Source organism: Bos grunniens, chromosome 21 (genome assembly GCF_055505025.1).
Source record: "Bos grunniens cultivar Pamir isolate PY7600 chromosome 21, Bosgru_T2T1.0, whole genome shotgun sequence".
NCBI classification, from domain to species: domain Eukaryota; kingdom Metazoa; phylum Chordata; class Mammalia; order Artiodactyla; family Bovidae; genus Bos; species Bos grunniens.
Genome location: NC_141185.1, coordinates 11,457,392 through 11,476,290, shown reverse-complemented (window position 1 = coordinate 11,476,290; position 18,899 = coordinate 11,457,392). Strand labels below are relative to the sequence as shown.

The 18,899-nt window shown below is 47.5% G+C and overlaps 1 protein-coding gene across 4 annotated transcripts; it reads right to left on the bottom strand.

Moving 5' to 3' along the window:
• Positions 1 to 1,298: 1,298 nt before the first annotated feature.
• On the bottom strand, positions 1,299 to 17,415 carry SERPINA11 (serpin family A member 11). Of its 4 annotated transcripts, XM_086365213.1 has the most exons (7): positions 17,285 to 17,415; positions 13,038 to 13,683; positions 10,676 to 10,949; positions 6,966 to 7,113; positions 3,896 to 4,042; positions 2,453 to 2,523; positions 1,299 to 1,485 (listed from the first exon to the last, which is right to left on the bottom strand). In XM_086365213.1, exons 2-6 carry the CDS (start codon positions 13,678 to 13,680, stop codon positions 2,470 to 2,472), a joined length of 1,266 nt encoding a protein of 421 aa, XP_086221339.1. In that variant the 5' UTR covers positions 13,681 to 13,683; positions 17,285 to 17,415; the 3' UTR covers positions 1,299 to 1,485; positions 2,453 to 2,469. The 4 variants fall into 4 exon arrangements, with proteins under 4 accessions (XP_086221339.1, XP_086221338.1, XP_086221337.1 ...); XM_086365212.1 differs by lacking the exons at positions 1,299 to 1,485; positions 2,453 to 2,523 and adding an exon at positions 14,984 to 15,103 and having other exon boundaries at positions 3,698 to 4,042; positions 17,285 to 17,366; XM_086365211.1 differs by lacking the exons at positions 1,299 to 1,485; positions 2,453 to 2,523 and having other exon boundaries at positions 3,698 to 4,042.
• Positions 17,416 to 18,899: the final 1,484 nt, after the last annotated feature.

Genomic DNA, 18,899 nt, shown 5'->3' with positions numbered 1-18,899 from the left:
TCCCTAGGTGCCCTGAGCCAGGGTTACTGTTCATTGTGGTGTGTGGGTTTCTCATTGTGGTGGCTTTTCCTGTTGCGGAGCACAGGGTCTAGAGTGCACGGGCTTCAGTAGTTGAGGCACATGGGCTCAGCAGTTGCAGCTCCCAGATTCTAGAGAACAGACTCAGTAGTTATGGCGAATGGGATTAGTTGCTCCACGGCAAGTGGGATCTTCCGGGATCAGGGGTCAAACCCATGTCTCCTGCATTGGCAGGCAGATTCTCTAGCACTGAGCCACCAGGGAAGCCCTGTACATTGGGTTTTGTGTTTTCCATTGTGTCCAAGAGGCTGAGGCACAGACAGATCAAGCATCTTGTCCAAGGTTGTCCAGCCAGTGGAAGGTAGCAAGAATTCACTCGTGTCCAGAAGTCTGCCTCAACTGGTCTCCCCAGGAAAGGTGAAAAGAGAAGACAGGAGAGAGAGTGGGCTGTCTGCCCAGCTTGAAAGGGAGTGGGTTCCCTCCCATGGGACTGTGTCCCATGTTCCTCACACCACGCCCTTCATCAGGCTGTTTCCTTCTCACGTCTGAGGCTTTGCCTCAAAATGTCACCAGGTGGCATACCTCCCGCCTCACACCATTCCATTGGTAAATGTGTTTCACTGCTTCCTTTGTATCAGTCCCCGACTCAGGAAATGGCTCTAAACAGATGAAAGGGCACATCTCTGTCCTCCAGGCATGCTTCTGGGTCTTTCCCTGTAACATCTCCCCCAAAGGCTCCTGCTCACCAGCTTTCCCCCTCCTTCCCTTCTCCAGCCTAGTGAGTCAGGTCTTTGCAGTATTGGAGCCAAGGAGGTGTGTTTGGGTGACTTTTGAGTTGTTCTCCTGGCAGGTGAAAGTGAAGTGAAGTTGCTCAGTTGTGTCAGACTCTTTGTGAACCCATGGACTGTAGCCCACCAGGCTCCTCCATCCCAGGGATTTTCCAGGCAAGAGTACTGGAGTGGGTTGCCATTTCCTTCTCCAGGGGATCTTCCTGACCCAGGGATCGAACCCAGGTCTCCCACATTGTAGGCAGACGCTTTACCGTCTGAGCCACCGGGGAAGTCCAGAAGGTGTGCGCTAGAGGTGAAGCATATGGGCTCTGGAGCTGGACAGCCTGGTTCAACTCCAGGCTCTGCCTTGGGCTAGCAAACCATGCCTCAGTTTCCCTACCTGGAAGAGGGTCGCAGAGCAGAACTACTGCTCATGACTTCAGGGGGGCAACTAATAAATTTATTGATAACTGTCAATTGTCTATAATGTTGTTTAATCCATAGTATTGAATGCACAGTGAGCACTGGACACAGAGAGGGAGACTTGAAAGGTTGGTCAATGGTTCTGTGATCACCATGCCTAGGCTGGAGCAGAGAGTTAATATCTCTAGACCTCCTGGCTGCCTTGGTCTCAATTCAGAGCCTCTTCTCCAGTAGACAGGATTGGATTCCACCTGTAATTTCCTGGGTAGGAAGGCTAAAAGGGAGCACACAACACATTCTGCTGAACTTCAGCTTCATCCCTGGGTGCTCTGCTCAGTCACCATCAAGCGTCCTTCACGTGCATCAGACTTTCCTGGGTACATTCTCATCCACAGAGAACTCATCCTCACTGCTGTCTCTCTCTAGGGCAGTGGTCCCCAAACTTTTTGGTACCAGGGACCGGTTTTGTGGAAGATAAAGTTTCGTGGTGCCCAGGATGGTTTCAAGCACATTAGATTTGCACTTTGCTTCTAGGATTATTGCTGGCTCCACCTCAGATCAGAAGGCATTAGATCCTGGAGGTTGGACCCTCTGCTCTAGTGTTTATTTTATTTACCTGTTTCCTTTCCGCCACTGGAATGTAAGCCCCATGAGGGCAGGGCTTATTGTCTGCTTTTCTCACTGCCCTGTTCCCGGTGCCTAACAGTGCCCGGCACATAGCACATAGTAGGTGTTCAGTAAATCTGTGTTGAGGCAGTGCCTGTGTTCACCGCCATAGCGGTGCATGTAGCGCATGTGGTGGCCACCTACCTGCACACTTTAATTTTTTTAACTTAAAACAATTTTTTTTTTTATTTCTGCAAGAGCAAATTCCAGTGTTGAAGAGGATTTGGGCAGCTCTTCAAGCTTTTGAAGGTTAACTCTTATTCAATTTTTAGTTCAAAGCAACAGAGAGGTTTTGTGCTTGGCAGCTTGCCAGGACACAAGGCGGGCCTCCTGGGATCCCCTCCTTTCTAATAAGAGAAGTATGGTCCACTTAGGCAGGCAGGGCAAGGAGGGGAGGGGTGCAGAGGGCCCAAGGGGGCTGTTTGGACATGGGGTCACGTGTGCTGGCGGCCTGGCGGAGGCAGGAGGTGGGATGGGCCAGGACAGGGCACGAGGTGGGAGTGGACTTAGTGCAATGCCTGTTCTGGCTGAGCCCTCACACTGGCTTCACCACACCTGGTCTCATCCACACCCACCTGTCAGGAGTCTCCAATCACTGCTTCGTCCACACCCACATCTGCTTACACACTTGTACAGCCACTCCCCGCTGTGGACAAAACAGAGTTCACACCCTTTACCCCGGCAACCAAAGCCTCCAACATTTAACTTCATATCCCTCAACCAAAGCCTCCAACATTTAACTTCATATCCCTCAACCAAAGCCTCCAACATTTAACTTCATATCCCTCTCCAGCGTGACTCTCCTGTGATCCTATGCAAGCCTTCTATTGCTATGAAGCTGGTCTTCTCTTCTTTTCTCAGAACATACATTTTCCTTTCTTTTCTCTGGTGGTCTTTGCCCATAACACATCTCCTCCATCCTCTCCTGGACTATCTTACCCTCTTTCTCTTTATTTCAGGCTTCCCTGGCTTTCAAGATCCAATTCAAGTCTTACCTCCTCGGGATGAGGGTGGGGGAGTTCTACCACTTGCTCTTGTTGGTACAGCTTTTTCCTAGACATGTACCGTCCACAGTCACCCTCTAGGGACCAACTTCATTGTGGGGATTGTATTGTCCCCACATTGTGACAATGTGTATTGTCACATTCATGGTACATACATGCAGCTGTGTTGGCATTTCTGAGTTTCCCCACTACTTCCAGACAGATGCCTTTTTAAGACTGGAGGCACACACTGGTGGGAGTGGGCCTGCTGACCCCCAAAAGCATGCATCATTGCTTAGATGCAAATTCATCCCACTGATCAAGATTGCACCATAAGCCCACTGTCTCACCACGCCATATTGATTTTTCCACTTTCTTTGATCCGGAGTTGTCCTTGGACACTTGACCTCTGTTTCTGGATTTTATTTCATTGGCCCATCCTCGCACCCCCTTCTTTTCATAGAACATGGCTTACAGATCCTGCCCTGCTTCAGTCTCCCCTCAAAGTGAACTACCTTCTGACATCCAGGCAATGATATTTCAGGTAGACATCACTTTGCTATACAGCCAAGATGGGTCACCAGGCAGCGAGAGATTCACTTACTCCTCCTGACGTCCTTCGCGCCTTTTCTTAGGACTTTTGCCCAAAGGACACTCAGGAAGGATCAGCTGTGGTAGCAACATTGGTGGATGACTCCAGGGAGGCTATAACCCAAGGCTGTTCTCATCGCCAACTTTCTAGCCACAGCTGACTCCAGACTGGAGGAGACAGTAGAGGGAATGACTGACCCCTGCTCTGGGTGCTCAACCCCCTCTTGTAAGCATCACTCCTCACTGTTCACAAAACCCAGGGTCAACTTTATTAGCATCTTTGCACACTGATTCACTGGTCCTCACAGCAGCCCTGAGATGGAGGTTGGTGCTGGCCCTCCTGTCTTTTTAAAAACGGACAAGACACCCCCTGGCCTCCCACAATGGTCACCCAGCAGCTGGGTTGACAACTTTTCCCAGGAAGAGTGGGCTCTCGGTGGTCACCTCCCAAAGGAGCAGGAGGAAAGGCCGGTTGAAACCGGCGTGTGGGGCCGACGTCGCGTTCAGAGACCGAGGCTGGGAGAGGAGGCTGGAGGCCACAGCCGCCTCGGTTCCCCGCTCACTCACGTCCACTGTCGCCTTGTGTGACACCTAGGAGAGTAGAGGGGCAGAGACAGCACGGGGTCAGTGCGCTTCAAGGGGGCGAGGCCACTTCGTGCAGCACAGGGAGATGGAGGCGGAGTTACCCCACTCAGGCCCTGCCCTCCCAGGAAGCAACTCCGGCCTTTATTTCATTTCCTTCCTTCACAGGTTTCTCTACCTCCATCATCTCCTGGGGTGTCACCATGGCCATGCTGTTTGCTCTTTGAAGGAGAGACAGATAGGCCTGAACGGGGCTGAGGGCTGCACGAGCATGTATATTTGCTCAGTCATGTCCAACCCCATGGCCTGTAGCCCACCAGGATCTTCTGTCCATGGGGTTTTCCAGGCAAGAGTACTGGAGGGGGTTGCCATTTCCTTCTCCAGGAGATCTTCCTAATCCAGGGATAGAACCCATGTATCCTGCATCTTCTGCATTGGCAGGTGGATTCTTTACCAGTGGACCACCTGGGAAGCCTGCTCAGGCATGCACCAGTCTGTAAAAAGCCAACAGCGACTCTTAGGAGCATTTCCCAAGCACTCGGGTGTACGTGGCACAAGCTGGAGACTCATTTTCTGTTAAGAGCTGCACTTGTTCTTGCCAAGTCTCAGTTTCCTCATTGTTAAAATGGTCTGCTCCACCTAAGTCAATGGTGTCCAAAATGAGCTCAGCAAAACCAGGTTGTCTGAAGTGCCAAGCCCCCTACTGGCCTCCGTGAAAAGAATTCTGCTCTTCACTGTTTACAATAGCCAGGACATGGAAGCAACCTAGATGTCCATCGGCAGATGAATGGATAAGGAAGTTGTGGTATGTATACACAATGGAATATTACTCAGCTATAAAAAAGAACACATTGAGTCAGTACTAATGAGGTGGATGAAATGAGCCTGTTATATAAAGTCAGTCAGAAAGAGAAATACCGATACAGTATATTAACACATATATATGGAATTTAGAAAGATAGTAAAGATGTAAAGAAAACTTTTGGACTATGTGGGAGAAGGTAAGGGTGGGATGATTTGAAAGAATAGCTTTGAAACATGTATATTACCATATGTAAATTAGATGACCAGTGCAAGTTCGATGCATGAAGCAGGGTGCTCAAAGTTGGTGCTCTGGGACAACCCAGAGGGATGAGATGGGGAAGGAGGTGGGAAGGGTTTTCAGGATCGGGGGACAAATGTGCACCCATGGCTGAAACATGTCAACGTATGGTGAAAACCACCACAATACTGTAAAATAATTAGCCTCCAATTAAAGTAAACTAATTAATTAAAAAAAAAAGAATTCTGCTCTTTTAAAACCTTGTGAAAGTGAAGCTGCTCATCGTGTCTGACTCTTTGCGACCCCATGGACTGTAGCCTACCAGGCTCCTCTGTCCATGGGATTTTCCAGGCAATAGTACTGGAGTGGATTGCCATTTCCTTTTCCAGGGGATCTTCCCGACCCAGGAATCGAACTCGGGTCTTCTGCATTGTAGACAGACGCTTTACCATCTGAGCCACCAGGAAAGTCATGCTAAGTCATGTCAGACTCTTTGCAACCCTATGGGCTGTAGCCCGCCAGGCTCCACTGTCCATGGGACTGTTCAGGCAACAATACTGGAGTGGGTTGCCATTGTCTCCTCCAGGGGATCTTCCCAACCCAGGAGCTGAACTCGCATCTTTTATGTCTCCTGCATTGGCAAGCAGGTTCTTTACCACTAGTGCCACCTGGGAAGCCCTTTAAAACTTCATTTTCACACAACTCCTTAGGAAGGTTTCTGAGGCTTTAAATTTAATTAAATTGAAAATGTTGGCCTTGACAATCTTTTTCGTTTCTAAAAAGATCTGTAAAGAGATAAATCTAATAGCGAAGGTTACCATAAATTAAATCCTTTAAAAGATTAAATTATTCCTTTTTCCTCTTGTTTGCTTTCTCCATGATGGGCAGGTACACACACACACACACACACACACACACACACACACTCAGAACCCTGTCGCTGTTCCCTAGTTTCATGTTCCAAATCTCAGCTGCTCTTTCTGAAATTGAAGACAGTATACTTTCTTTATGAAATTCCTGGCAAAGACTAAACTGATAATTAATGACTCTATCTTAGGAAGGCAATGGAAGAACAGAAGGGTCTTTCTGGCCTTCCCTCTTATGGAAAATTGCATTCTTCTTCTCAAATACGAACTCTCCCTTCCTGTAGGCTGTCATCAGCCCCCGCCCATGCCTGTGGCCTGCAGTGCTTCCTGCAAGAGAATATGAGCCCACCCCACTGACGGCTGTCTTAACTGTGAGATTCGTCTTAGTCAATGAGTGGCCTTGACAGAGGCCATGAGTGAGGAGAAGTGCTAAGAGACATTGCATGTTTTCTCTGTTTTTTCCCCACTGCAATGAGAATGGCATGTCCCACATGAAGCCTCTCTTTTAACCTACATTCTAGAATGAAGAAGACATGCGAAGTAGATTTGTAGTGAGATGTAGTGATACACCTCTGATACGTCACATGAATGACATAAACCTCTGTTACAAGAAGACACTGAGATTTGGGGATTGTTTGTTACTATAGCAAAGCTGATGGATACACTTCCTGTTCATGCCCACTACTCTCTACAGTTGTAACAAAGGTAGATAGAATCTCACTGGCTGCCTTTGGAGGAAGTTTAAAGGATAAAAAGAAGACTGGTCCCACTCCTGGGGCAATTCTGGCTCCATGGATGGGCGCCTACTCTATTCAAGACTCTGTTGCTTCTTTGAAAAACATAGAAGTCTAGAAGAAAGGGGAGTAAAAAGAGAGCTGCCAGTGAAAAGAAGCCTTAAAGATTGTGATATTAAGGAACCAGAAAAGAAAAAAAGGAGCACTTGACTTTCAAATGAACCTTATGTCAAAGGAGAACATACCCTCCCCCTCCCGGCCAACACACACACCCACATACACCACCTTACCCTGGAGATGGTTCTGTTGAGCTGCCCAGTGATTCCTGAGTAGTCAGCTTCTGAGTTGAATAAGCCAGTGAGACCAATGTGGGGAAGTATCTCTTCCAGGTTATATGTTCCAGAAATGGAAAACTTTGGCAGGTGCAAATCCAGCAGGCTGGGGAGAGAATCAGATGGAGAAGCACTGCTGTCTCATTATACAGGCTGCTCTTGCCCTCTGTGTGAGAAGCCTGAGCTTTGGGAGGGAGACATGCTCCCCAGGGCGGGGTGGGGAATCAGGCTTCTCATGATACCACCTACTATGCCAGAACATCCCACAATCCAGAAACCCCTTTTCTTCAGACCACACAGAGTATCTTGTCTGGATCTAAGAAGACTCCTGGCACAGCCATAGGTGTTCATCTTTGTCACATTTCTGGAGGACTTTCTAGGTGCTGGACATTGGGTTAGGTTTCCAAGGCTTTGCTGATTAAAGTCACAGAGTAACTATGGAAGGTAAATGCTGTTAACATTGCCCCACCTCCATATCTGATTCATGAGCAAGTTCTGTTGGCTCAGTTTCTGAACTATATCCTAAACCTATCTACTGGCAACCCCTTAATAAAGCTACACCATCTCTAACCTATCTGGACTTCAGGGGGTGTTGAAGATCTGATGAGAGACCTTGCCTGTGAAGTGACGTCACAAATCCAGAGTAACTCTCTCCTGTTACTGCCATGCCTTTGCCATCAGATTGTCTTATTCCTGGATGGCATCACTGACTCGATGGACGTGAGTCTGAGTGAACTCCGGGAGTTGGTGATGGACAGGGAGGCCTGGCGTGCTGCGATTCATGGGGTCGCAAAGAGTCGGACACGACTGAGCGACTGATCTGATCTGATATTCACAAGTTTCCTTTGACCCACAGAATTCTGTCCCTTTCTTCCTGGGATTATTCATCTCTGAAATTATTGTTTGACAGTTGTCATGACACCTGCAAGCTTGGTTTAGTTACCAGCCAGCTTGGCAACTTGTGCCTCAAATAAATTCAAATTAGAGATGCTAATTGAATTTTTTATTGGTTTAACTCCTAGGCCAATATGAGGGTACAGATGTCTAACTGAAGTGGGAGGTAGTGGGAAGTCGGTGAGTTGAACCGTGATAAAAAGGAAACAAATGTGGAGGACAGAAAGCAATAGGGTATGGCAGAAATTACATTGGCCAATTTTTGAGCCTACCAGACACAATTTCATAGGCAGCATTTGGAAGGCAGGTCCTGCCATAGAGTGGGGTTTGAGTACAGCCTAGCTGAGGGGTGTCTTTTAGAGAGCCCAACATAAGAGTAGGTGTTCAGTCAATGTAAATAAAGAAATGGAGTTATCAGAAAGCACAGTTCTCCTGGGCAGACCAGCCTTTCTCATAGCTGAATAAAGGGAAACCTGCTGCTGCTAAGTCGCTTCAGTCGTGTCTGACTCTGTGCGACCCCAGAGACGGCAGCCCACCAGGCTCCCCCGTCCCTGGGATTCTCCAGGCAAGAACACTGGAGTGGGTTGCCATTTCCTTCTCCAATGCGTGAAAGTGAAAAGTGAAAAGTGAAAGTGAAGTCGCTCAGTCGTGTCCGACTCGTAGTGACCCCAATGGACTGCAGCCTACCAGGCTCCTCCATCCATGGGATTTTCCAGGCAAGAGTACTGGAGTGGTGTGCCATTGCCTTCTCCGAAAGGGAAACCTGGCAGCTTGAATTTTCCATGTCTGGAAGCCCATTCAAATGCCACTGTGATATTGTGACTCTCTAGCACAACACGTGGTATCAGGGAACAACTGAGGTTTAGATAAATAACCTGGGTTGGTTTTGATCTTTGAAGGTCAAAGTGGGAGGTCAAAACAGACCCTTCTTAAGAAAAAAAAAAATCTCCTGGTCTAGAAGATTCTATGGTACTTCCTCCTGTGATGGGGGAAAGGGCAGGTTCATCCCAAGGGAGCTTGAGAATATGGGGCTAGAGTCAAACTGACCAGAGCTGTGTAGAGTCACAGACAACAGGAATAATACCCTAAATCCTGGCCTCTGTCCTTGACCTGTATCTTTTATTTGGTACTTGAATCTCTACCCAAACACAAAACACCGTTTCTCTATCCTTGGTACCTGTGCCACTGGGGTGCTGAGAGAAGGCTCCCATGAGGATGAAGGTGACTGACACCTATCAAGTAGTGATGGTGGATTTAAGAGGTTTAGTCTATACCCCACCCCTTTGAAGCCAGTGAATGTTCTGACCAATAGAATATGGCAGAAATGACATTGGCTAACTTCTGAAACCAGGCCTTAAAAGAGCGGGAGCCTTCACCTCCTGCCTTTCAGAATGCTGCCTCTTGGATCCTTGAGCTGTCATATAGCAATATCAACTGTGCTGAGCTGCTGTGCAGAAGCCCAAGCTAGCCTCATGGAGATGCTACATGGAGAGAGACAGATGCCTGCTAAGCTCTTAGCTTAGCCAGCCAGTCAGCCCAGGCTCTAGACATCCAAGTGGAGGAAACTTCAATGCTCCACTTCTGGCCACTATCTGACTCTGTCTATGAGAGACCCAAGTGAGAACCGCCCAGCTGAACCCAGTCCACCCGCAGAATCAAGAGAGATACTAGATGGGTGTTTTTCAAGCTATTCTTTTGGGGGTGGATCGTTATGCAGCAAGAGGTGATTAGAACTTGAGGCCAGGTTTTATCCAGAGTACCCCATAAAAGATAACATCTCAAGAATGGGTTAGTTGGAGTATGTGGTCTAGGGAAACCAGAAAAGGCTAAAACCACTATGAGAAAAACCACAAACCAAAAAGCAAGTGAGAGGGAAGCAGATAGGTAGAGTTTTCCCAAACTGGCGATCGGCATTTTTATTTTTACAATGTTCTTCTTGGTATTTAGGTTCTTTAAGGAATGTTTTAACTAAAACAGAGCCACTCTTAAGAAATACCCACTGTTCTTGTGAATCATAATTATTCTTAATATTGGATAATTGTCCTTGATCTGATTTGTTATGTAGACCTAGCTGTCTTCTGGTAGTAAATTATTATCTGGAGAAAAAGACAAGAGGAAAAGCAGAAAGATGTCCAGGAAGGGGTGAAGAAGTGAAGTGAAGTGAAGTCGCTCAGTCGTGTCCGACTCTTTGCAACGTCATGGACTGTAGCCTACTGGACTCCTCCGTCCATGGGATTTTCCAGGCAAGAATACTGGAGTGGGTTGCCATTTCCTTCTCCAGGGGAACTTCCGGGTCTCCCGCATTGTAGGCAGATGCTTTACCGTCTGAGCCACAAGGAAGGGGTAAACATGATTAATGCCCGGGGAGCCCTTCTCCTGCACCAGGTACCACTCTCATATTCTATACATATTAATTTGATTAATCCTCCAAGCAACCCAGTGTGGTGGTTATAATGGCCCCATTTTACATTTGAGAAAATTTGAGACCCACGTCCTGGAGAAGGACATGGCAACCCACTCCAGTATTCTTGCCCGGAGAATTCCATGGACAGAAGAGCCTGGTGGGCTACAGTCCATGGGGTCACAAAGAGCTGGACATGACTGAGCAACTAAGAACTGAGACCTACATGGCAAGAATTGCCCAAGATCACATAGTTGGTTAACTGACAGTGCAGAGAGCCAGGCTAGGGCCTAGGATCTTGCAACTGGAGTTGATCAAGACCTGCTGATTTCTCATACAAAGTCAGCCAGAGTCCTTCCGCTCTGGCACTTACCTGGGGAGGAGCAATTTATCCCATTTCTTCAGGGTCTCTGGCTGCAAAGCGGCCTCCACCTGTGCCATCTTCCCTGGGTCAGGGAGGATCAGCAGGGCCTGGGCATTTCCACTGTATTCCAGCTGCAGGACAGTGCAGGCCACCTCCTGGTCATAGAGGAACCTGTGCATTTCCTTCTGGTGCATCATGGGGATACGGAGAGAGGTCCTCCCATCCACAAAGAAGCTCTCTTGCTTCTGGGTCTGGTAACGACTGAAAGGATGCTTCCACTTGGCTTAGGACAAAAAACCCACAAAACCATGAGAAGACATTCTAGAAGGGCAAGCCTGGGGAGACATACACTAAGCTGCACTGGTTAGAGATGCAGGATCTCTCACAGTCCTGTCCACGTGTGCAGTACTTTCTTTCTTTCTACTTACCATCTCCACCCACAGTCATCTCCTGACTTGACCTCCTGAAAACACTGGTCTTGGTGATGGGGGAGGGGGCTGGCTCATCCTGTCCTTCATGCCCACCCCCAATCCATGACCAAGTATTGCTGATTCTGTCTCCAAAGTTACCACTTTATGTGAAGCCACCATCTGACTTTGAACCATTTCGGGAACCTCCTAAGTTGTCTTTGCTCTACCCTTAAGTGAAGTAGCTCAGTCGTGTCTGACTCTTTGCGACCCCGTGGACTGTAGCCCACCAGGCTCCTCCGTCCATGGGATTCTCCAGGCAAGAATACTGGAGTGGGTTGCCATTTCCTTCTCCAGGGGATCTTCCTGATCTAGGGATTGAACCCAGGTCTCCCGCATTGCAGGCAGATGCTTTAACCTCTGAGCCACCAGGGAAGCCCTGTTCTACCCTTATTCTCCTCCAAATCATTTTCCAGATTGTAGCCAGACTGAACTTGCACCAGTCTAATTAAATTTGTTTCTTTCTTGAAAATGTAACGGTAACTCTTTTCCTTGGACCTTTGCACATAGTGTATTTCAACCTGAACCCTCTTCCATTCATTTCTCCCACAGCCTCTTTGCCTGAGTATGTCTAACTCATCCTGTGTGTCTTAGCTTAGATGACTTCTCTTCCGAGAAGCCTTCCCTCGCTCTTTGAATCTGGAAAATTATATCTTCCAAGAACTCCAGTGCACTCGTATCTATTCAGAAGAGTATCACTTTCCTACTGAGTTGTAGTTGTGCTTTTTCTTACTGACAACTCACATGGGACTGTGGCCTCCACAAGAATGAGAAAACTCTGTCTTATTCATATTGTTGTTGTGTGGTTGCCAAGTCGTGTCCAACTTTTTGTAACCGTGTGGACTGTAACCCACCAGGCTCCTCTGTGAATGGGATTTCCCAGGCAAGAATATTGGAGTGGCTTACCATTTCCTTCTCCAGGGAATCTTCCAAACCCAGGGATTGAAACTGTCTCCAGCAGATTTCCCCAAAAGGTAATGAAAGTCCTTGTGATATAGTTAGTACTTAAGGTATGCTTTTGAATGAATGAATAACATTCCTAGAGGCCTTAAACATAAAGCCAAAGTTTACCTTGAAAATCATTCATTCAGCAAATGTCCTTAACCTGAACACATACTTAAACCTGTGTCAGACTCAGGAGAACCAATAATGATTTAGACTCAAACCCTAATGGTGCAAACCCAAGGATGTGAGGAATACACACCAACCCTAGGATACTGGTTGCCTTTAGGGAGGGATGGAAGGAGGAAAATGGGACCAGGGAAGGATTAAGAAGGAATTGAATGTCTCTGCAATATTACTTTAAAAAAAAACCTGAAGTGAATGGCAAAATGTTAGCATGTGTTAATTCTAGGTACATGGAGGTTTTTATGTAATTTTCTACATATTTCTGTAGGTTTGAAATAGGCAATAATATAAAACATAAAATATTTCCCTAATAGTGAATTACTAATAGAAAAGTAAGATTAACTGTAAATTGTATTAAAAAATCAGAGTAAAAGTAGAACAGAAAGAAACATGGCAAAAGAAATCAAATATTGATAAATTAAGAAGTAGTGATATAAGACCAAGGCTTCTCTGGTGACTCAGTGGTAAAGAGTTCACCTGCCAATCCAGGAGACGCAGGTTCAATCCCTGGGTTGGGAAGATCCACTGCAGATGGAAATGGCAACCTACACCAGTATTCTTGCTTAGGAAATCCCATGGACAGAGGATCCTGGAAGCCTACAGCCCATGGAGTGGCAAGAAATCAGACATGACTTAGTGACTAAACAACAATAAAAACAGATAAGACCAGTATTTAAATATAGGGAGGTAACTTCCAGAAGATACAGCTATAAACTTTTAGATAGGTGCCTTTTAGGGGCAGGGTTGGAGACGGAGGAGCCTGAGCCAGTCCTCACCTTTAAAGAACATATAATTCAAGAGAACCATGAGCGTGTCTGGGGTGAACTCCTCCAGGCAGTCCACGACCTGCCCGTACGTTTGCCTGCTCACGTAGCCATTAATCTGCTTCCTAGTTGCATCAGAGTTTGTGAAGTTGGCAGAAAAGGCAAAAACTCCATACAGCTCCCTGATGTTGTCCAAAATGTGCTGCTGAGGCTTCAGCTGTGTGTCCAGGAACAGAGAGTTGCCTAGTTTCAGTTCCAATTTGGGGCTGGGTAGGTCAAGGGTGTGGATGAGGCTCTGGAAACCCCGGTGGATGTCGGCTTCTGGGGTCTCGGTGAGGTTGAAGCCAAGGCCCTCCAGGATCTGAGTCCGGGTATTAGCTTGCACCCCCAGAGAGAGCAGGGCCAGGGTGCTGGAGAGGCTCACTGGGGAGAAGAAGATGTTTCCTGGGGTTTCTGCTGCCAGCTGCTTGTACAGACGCAAAGCGAAGCTGGTAAGGGTGGGTGTGATTTTCTGGTAGGCGGGGAGGGACTCTGAGAGCTGACCACGCGGGGCTTCAGGCACCCTCAGGCTCTTATCTCCATGGGCAGGAAGGGGCTGACAGTGGACAGAGGCCAGGATCCCAGCTCCCAGCAGCCACAGCCATGCTGGCCCCATCCTCTGAAAACAAGATGGGGAACACGTCATCCTTCTTCATAAACAGCCTCGTGTTTACACAGTAAACCCACATCCAGGCTGGATCCCACAGAGATGTCAAGTGGGGCACTGCAGAGGGTGAGGAGGGAGTGAGCAAGCTGGCTCCAGACACTTTCCCCCAGGGCTTCAGTCACAGCAGGAGCCCCTTCTCAGCTTTATGTACTGATTCATCTATAACATTTTGTTGATTTTTCTGAACGATTAACCCCCCTTCCCCCTCCCCAAAATAAACTCCAACAACTTCCCTGGTCTTTACCCTTTGCCTTCCTTCTCCCTGCCTCCCTTCCTTCTTCCTTCCTTCCCTTCTTTCCTTTTTCTTTCTACTTTCTAGTCATTCTTTCAATCATTCATTAACTTTCAAAGACTGGGGTGACCCTCAACAGTATAGGACAAAAGTCAGGACACTGTGACAGGAGGGATGCTGGCCTCCCCTGCACTTGGGTGTGACCTTTAACTAGCATCTTGCCTACTGGAGGGGGTAAGATGCTGCATGAACCTCCTGGCCAGGCTGTCCCAGAAAGAGGCATGCCCTCTACTCTTCTGGTCTCCATGAGCTGGAGTGTGGATGTGACAATCGGCCTCAGAGACCTTATGGGTGAGGGCAGCTCATGAGGCGGGGCAAAGCCACAGGATGAATGGGGCCCGGGGGTTGGGGGGGAGGAGAGAGATTTACTCCATCTCTGTTATCTCCAGTAGCTCTTGTCACTTGCAGGGGCTGAAACCTCTATCTTAACTGATGGAGAGATTTAGGAAAGACATCTGCTGAATTGAGTCTCCCACCCACAAATTCAAATGTTGAAGTCCTAATCCTCAGCATATCAGAAAATGGTCTTGTTGGGAAATAGAGTCATTGAGTTGTAATTAGTTAATATGAGGTTGTGTGCATTCAGGCTAAGTGGCTTTAGTCATGTCCGACTCTTTGCAACCCTACAGGCTGTGGCCCGCTAGGCTCCTCTGTCCATGGGATTCTCCAGGCAAGAATACTAGAGTGGGTTGCCATGTCCTCCTCCAGGGGAATCTTTCTGACCCAGGGATCGAACCTGCGTCTCTTATGTCTCTGAAGCTCTAATCTATATGAGTGGTTGCATGGGCCCTAATCTATATAACTGATGTCCTTATAAAAAGGGGAACTGAACACAGGGACACACACAGGGAGAAGGAGATGTAAGGATGAAGGCAGAGATCAATCAGGGTGATGATTCTACAAGCCAAGGAACACCTAAGATTACAGGAGCAAAGAGAGCAGCCTGGAGCAGACTCCCACCTTGGAGCCTCAGGACCCAGCCTTGCCGACACCTTGATCTTGGATTTCTTGTCCTCAGAACTGTGAGAATCCGTTTCTGTTGTGTAAGCCACCCAGTTTGTGAAAGGTTGTTAATGCAGCCTAGGAAACAAATACAATAGCTCCTGCGCTTTAAGGAGCTCATTGATATGACTCCATTAATATCATCCATAGTATCATAACATCATTAATATCACTCTATTAATATGAAGTGGCCAGAAGAGCCTTCATGCCACCCCTAGGGGGTCAAAGTGCTTCAGGGTGAGGAGTGCAGCATCAGCTCGGGGTGAAGGCTTATCACACACACATCCCCACATCCACACAGAGCATGCACTCAGCACCCCCCCACCCCCACCTTGCTGTCCTCGGTAAGGAGTCCCATCCCCTTGCTCCTTTCAAGACTGACCCTTCTGTTGTCCCATGCCACAGCAGCCATCCACAGCTCACCACCCCATCTTCGTTTGTCTATCCTGATATATTTTATGTTTTAACACACTATTGACCAGGGGATTTTGCAGAAACCAAATCCTATTGCTGGTGTTTTGTTATATAAGTGAATATTGAAATGACTCTGGTCAATAATGTTTCAGTAACAAAAGATATATCTCTGATCAGTACGTTGTTAATCAGCACCTTTAATGCCTTTCACCCAAACCAACAATCTCTGGGCCATTTACATATTTTTGCAGATGGTTTATAGCACCTCTGCCCTAAAAATCCCATTAAACCCCAAGGCCAGTTGTTGGGAGGGAAGAATGTAGTCTCACTATCGATTATGTCAAAACACATTTGCTGGTCAAAGTACTGCAGGCAGATCCCCAAGGCCACGTCCTAACCTCTCCACTGCAGCTCAGGACGTGGCATCACTGACTCAACGGACATGAATTTGAGTAAGCTCCAGGAGTTGGTGATGGACAGGGAGGCCTGGCATGCTGCGGTCCATGGGGTCGCGAAGAGTCAGACATGACTGAGTGACTAAACTGAACTGAATTGAACAGGCCCACTTAGTAATGATTCTCATTCATATTGGGAAACAGAACAGCTTAAAAATTGGACTGCCCCTGGATAAAATTAGAAATACAGCTGTAATAAAACTTTTTCCAGTTTATTCTTTTTATCCCAGTGAAGTTACTACCATTTTCTACTTATTGCACCCTGAGGACACCCAGACCTGCAGAGTTTCTATTTCACAAAGGACTGAACTGTAAGTCAGAGGGCCTGGGTTTGAATCAAGGCTCTGTAGTTAAATCACTGGGTGGCACTGTGTTAAGGAAGCTTTCTGAACTGCTGGTTGATATTTGAAAAATGCAAATGACAATGCCTCCCCCTGGGGGTGGGGTTGCTTAAGGATCGTAAGACATAATATAAAAGCACCTGGCATGTAGGAAGCATGCAGTGCTAATTTTCACCCCTTTCTACTGAGACTGGATGTAGTTACACCAAAGTTATTCCTTTATTCCTTTTCCCAAAAGATCTCAGAAGAAAATTAAGAATCCCATGAATTAGGTATAGTATCCCTATTTATTGTTTCTTTTGTGGTGGAGATGGAGATATTAGCTGTATTGGGTCACTAGTTCCCAGCCTGTTCTCAGATGCTGTGGGAGGGATGTGTGCGAAAGCGGGGATGATATTTTGGATCATCTCGAAGTCTGGAGAAGGAGATGCAACTGCAGTTAGTGGGAGAGAGAAAGCTCTGGAAATGCTAGAATAGACTCAAGCCAGGAAGCACGGTCTGCCCCACATCCCAGCAGTGCCCCAGTGGAGGAAGACTGCTTCTTGTCGTTTCATGGAATCCTTATGAGAACCTAAGACCTCGGTAATATTATCCCTGTTGTACGCGTGGGGAAACTGAGTCTCGAGGCCAGACAGACACAAGTGGCAGGAGCATGGGTCAAATTCCAGACCAGGGCCCTGAAGCATCCCTCTTTCATAGAATAAAATGTCCCATCAAGTTGCTACGACCGTGCGATCATTTTGCTTTGGGTTGTATTGCTCTGTTTTCTTGTCTAACTGTGAGAAACTGGAATTTCTCAAAAGAAATTTAAAGGCCAAGTTATTCATAAAAGGTTGTTTAAAACCTGAAGTTCCCGCTTCAAGGCTTAGAAGCAGTACATCATCACATTTTTCCTTCAGGGGACTCAGTTCTGCCATTTACTCTGCCAAAGTGAGAAGGAGGGACTGGTTGGGGGAGGGGGGCGGTGAGCAGGGGGAGGGAGAGGAGAGGGGAGGGAAAGAGAGTGCCGTCATCCCCACCTTCATTTCAGACACGAGCGTGGTACTCACAGCAAGGTCTCTGGGCTGGGGGCCCTGGGTCTTCAGCACCTCCTGGCCTCCTACCCGCAGGAAAATAGTGTTTGACGATCACAGCAGCCTAGTTAATATTTGTCAGGTCAATTCCTAGAACTGGTATGAAGGCCGGAAGTGACGTTTTCTTTACAGTTTGCGTCCTGCTGGCCTGTCCAGCAGAGTGAATTGAGACCCTGGACCCGGCCTGGTCAGTGAAGACATTCACATATGGATGTGACGTCAGGGGGTCGTGACGTGGCAGCTGCTGACCCATTACTGGTGGTTTTGTGTGTCTGGGTCCTGTCCTTTATGAATCACTCTGAATATGAGATGTTAACTACACGTACTGTGGTGATCATTCCACAATATGTGTAAATCAAACCATCATCCAGTACACCTTGAATAAATCCTTCATGGACTCCCTCTGCTAAATGGAACTGAGCCAGGTGGTAGATGCTCCCCTCCCCCAGGGTAAGCAGATAGAGTTTATTCCCTGTGGAATATCCAAGCTCCAAAACTCCAAAAATACAATAGCAGGACCATCAGGAGAGGAAGCTGGGCCTTGCCCAGACAAGAGATAAGGGACCACATATTTCTCATTTTCAAAGTCAAGAAAATCTTCCCAACTGGAAAGCTCCTTGGAGGTTAGAAAGGGAGGGGGCACCACCCCATAGTAAGTGATGTCAGTTACCTGTAGTCCTCTTCGATGGAGCTCATCTTGACTGAGAGATGCACATGTATACATGAGAGGACCCATCTTCCCAACCCAGGAATGGAACTGGAGTCTCCTGCATTGCAGGTGGATTCTTTACCAACTGAGCTATCAGGGAAGCCCAACTATGGGTTCAGAACCAGGCAAACCCAGAAGAAACGCCCTATATAGGTGATTAAAACTGCCACGAGGCACCACTCTCTCTCTCTCTGAGTCTACCCATGTCTGTCTACGTGTCCTGTACTCTTTTCCCCAAATAAACACTTGAATTGTTTCAGTACTTTCTGTACTTATGGGAATTCTTTTCTGCAAAGCCAAGGGGCCAGGGCCTTGTCACTGACCACTGGTCTAGTGATTAGGAGCTGGCTCTCTCCCTGCAGCAACCTAACCTCAGTCTCTGACAAGGAACTGAAAACCTGCTTCAAGCCACTGCAGGTTGGGGCCACTAAAGTCAGGACCAGGCCCTCAACATCCTCTACGATCACCTTCCCTCTCTGCCTCTGCCATGCATCTGCTTGGATATGATCCGTGCCCAAGCATGGGTCTCCTGGCCTGCTTCCATTTGCTTATGCTTCTGACTCCACTTCCTCCACATTTTCTAAAACAATCCACCTCATGGTTCCTCTCTGGAGTTAGCTCTTTACTGGACTACTTTTCCAAGGTACTCTTGTGGCCCATCCCCAAGCCTCTCTTCTTGTAGCTTGGGTTTAAGTGATAATGCCAATGGCAAGGCCTTTTCTTGGGCATCTTTGTTAAAAGAATGAAAGTTCTAGCCCTGAAACGACTCCTCTGGTAGTGGATGGGGTTCCTTCGGGCTCACATCATCCCCAGAACACCCTTGGGTTGTGTCCTAAATCCCACCACAGAGGGACTTTTCATGTTTTGAGGGGGCCCAGGTCT

Coding starts and splice junctions, on each gene's coding strand:
- SERPINA11 (XM_086365210.1), bottom strand. CDS start 13,710: ATGACGTGTTCCCCATCTTGTTTTCAGAGGATGGGGCCAGCATGGCTG. Junction 10,950..13,037: donor GAATTATATGTTCTTTAAAG/GTGAGGACTGGC, acceptor TTTTGTCCTAAG/CCAAGTGGAAGCATCCTTTC. Junction 7,114..10,675: donor GATAAATTGCTCCTCCCCAG/GTAAGTGCCAGA, acceptor TTCTCTCCCCAG/CCTGCTGGATTTGCACCTGC.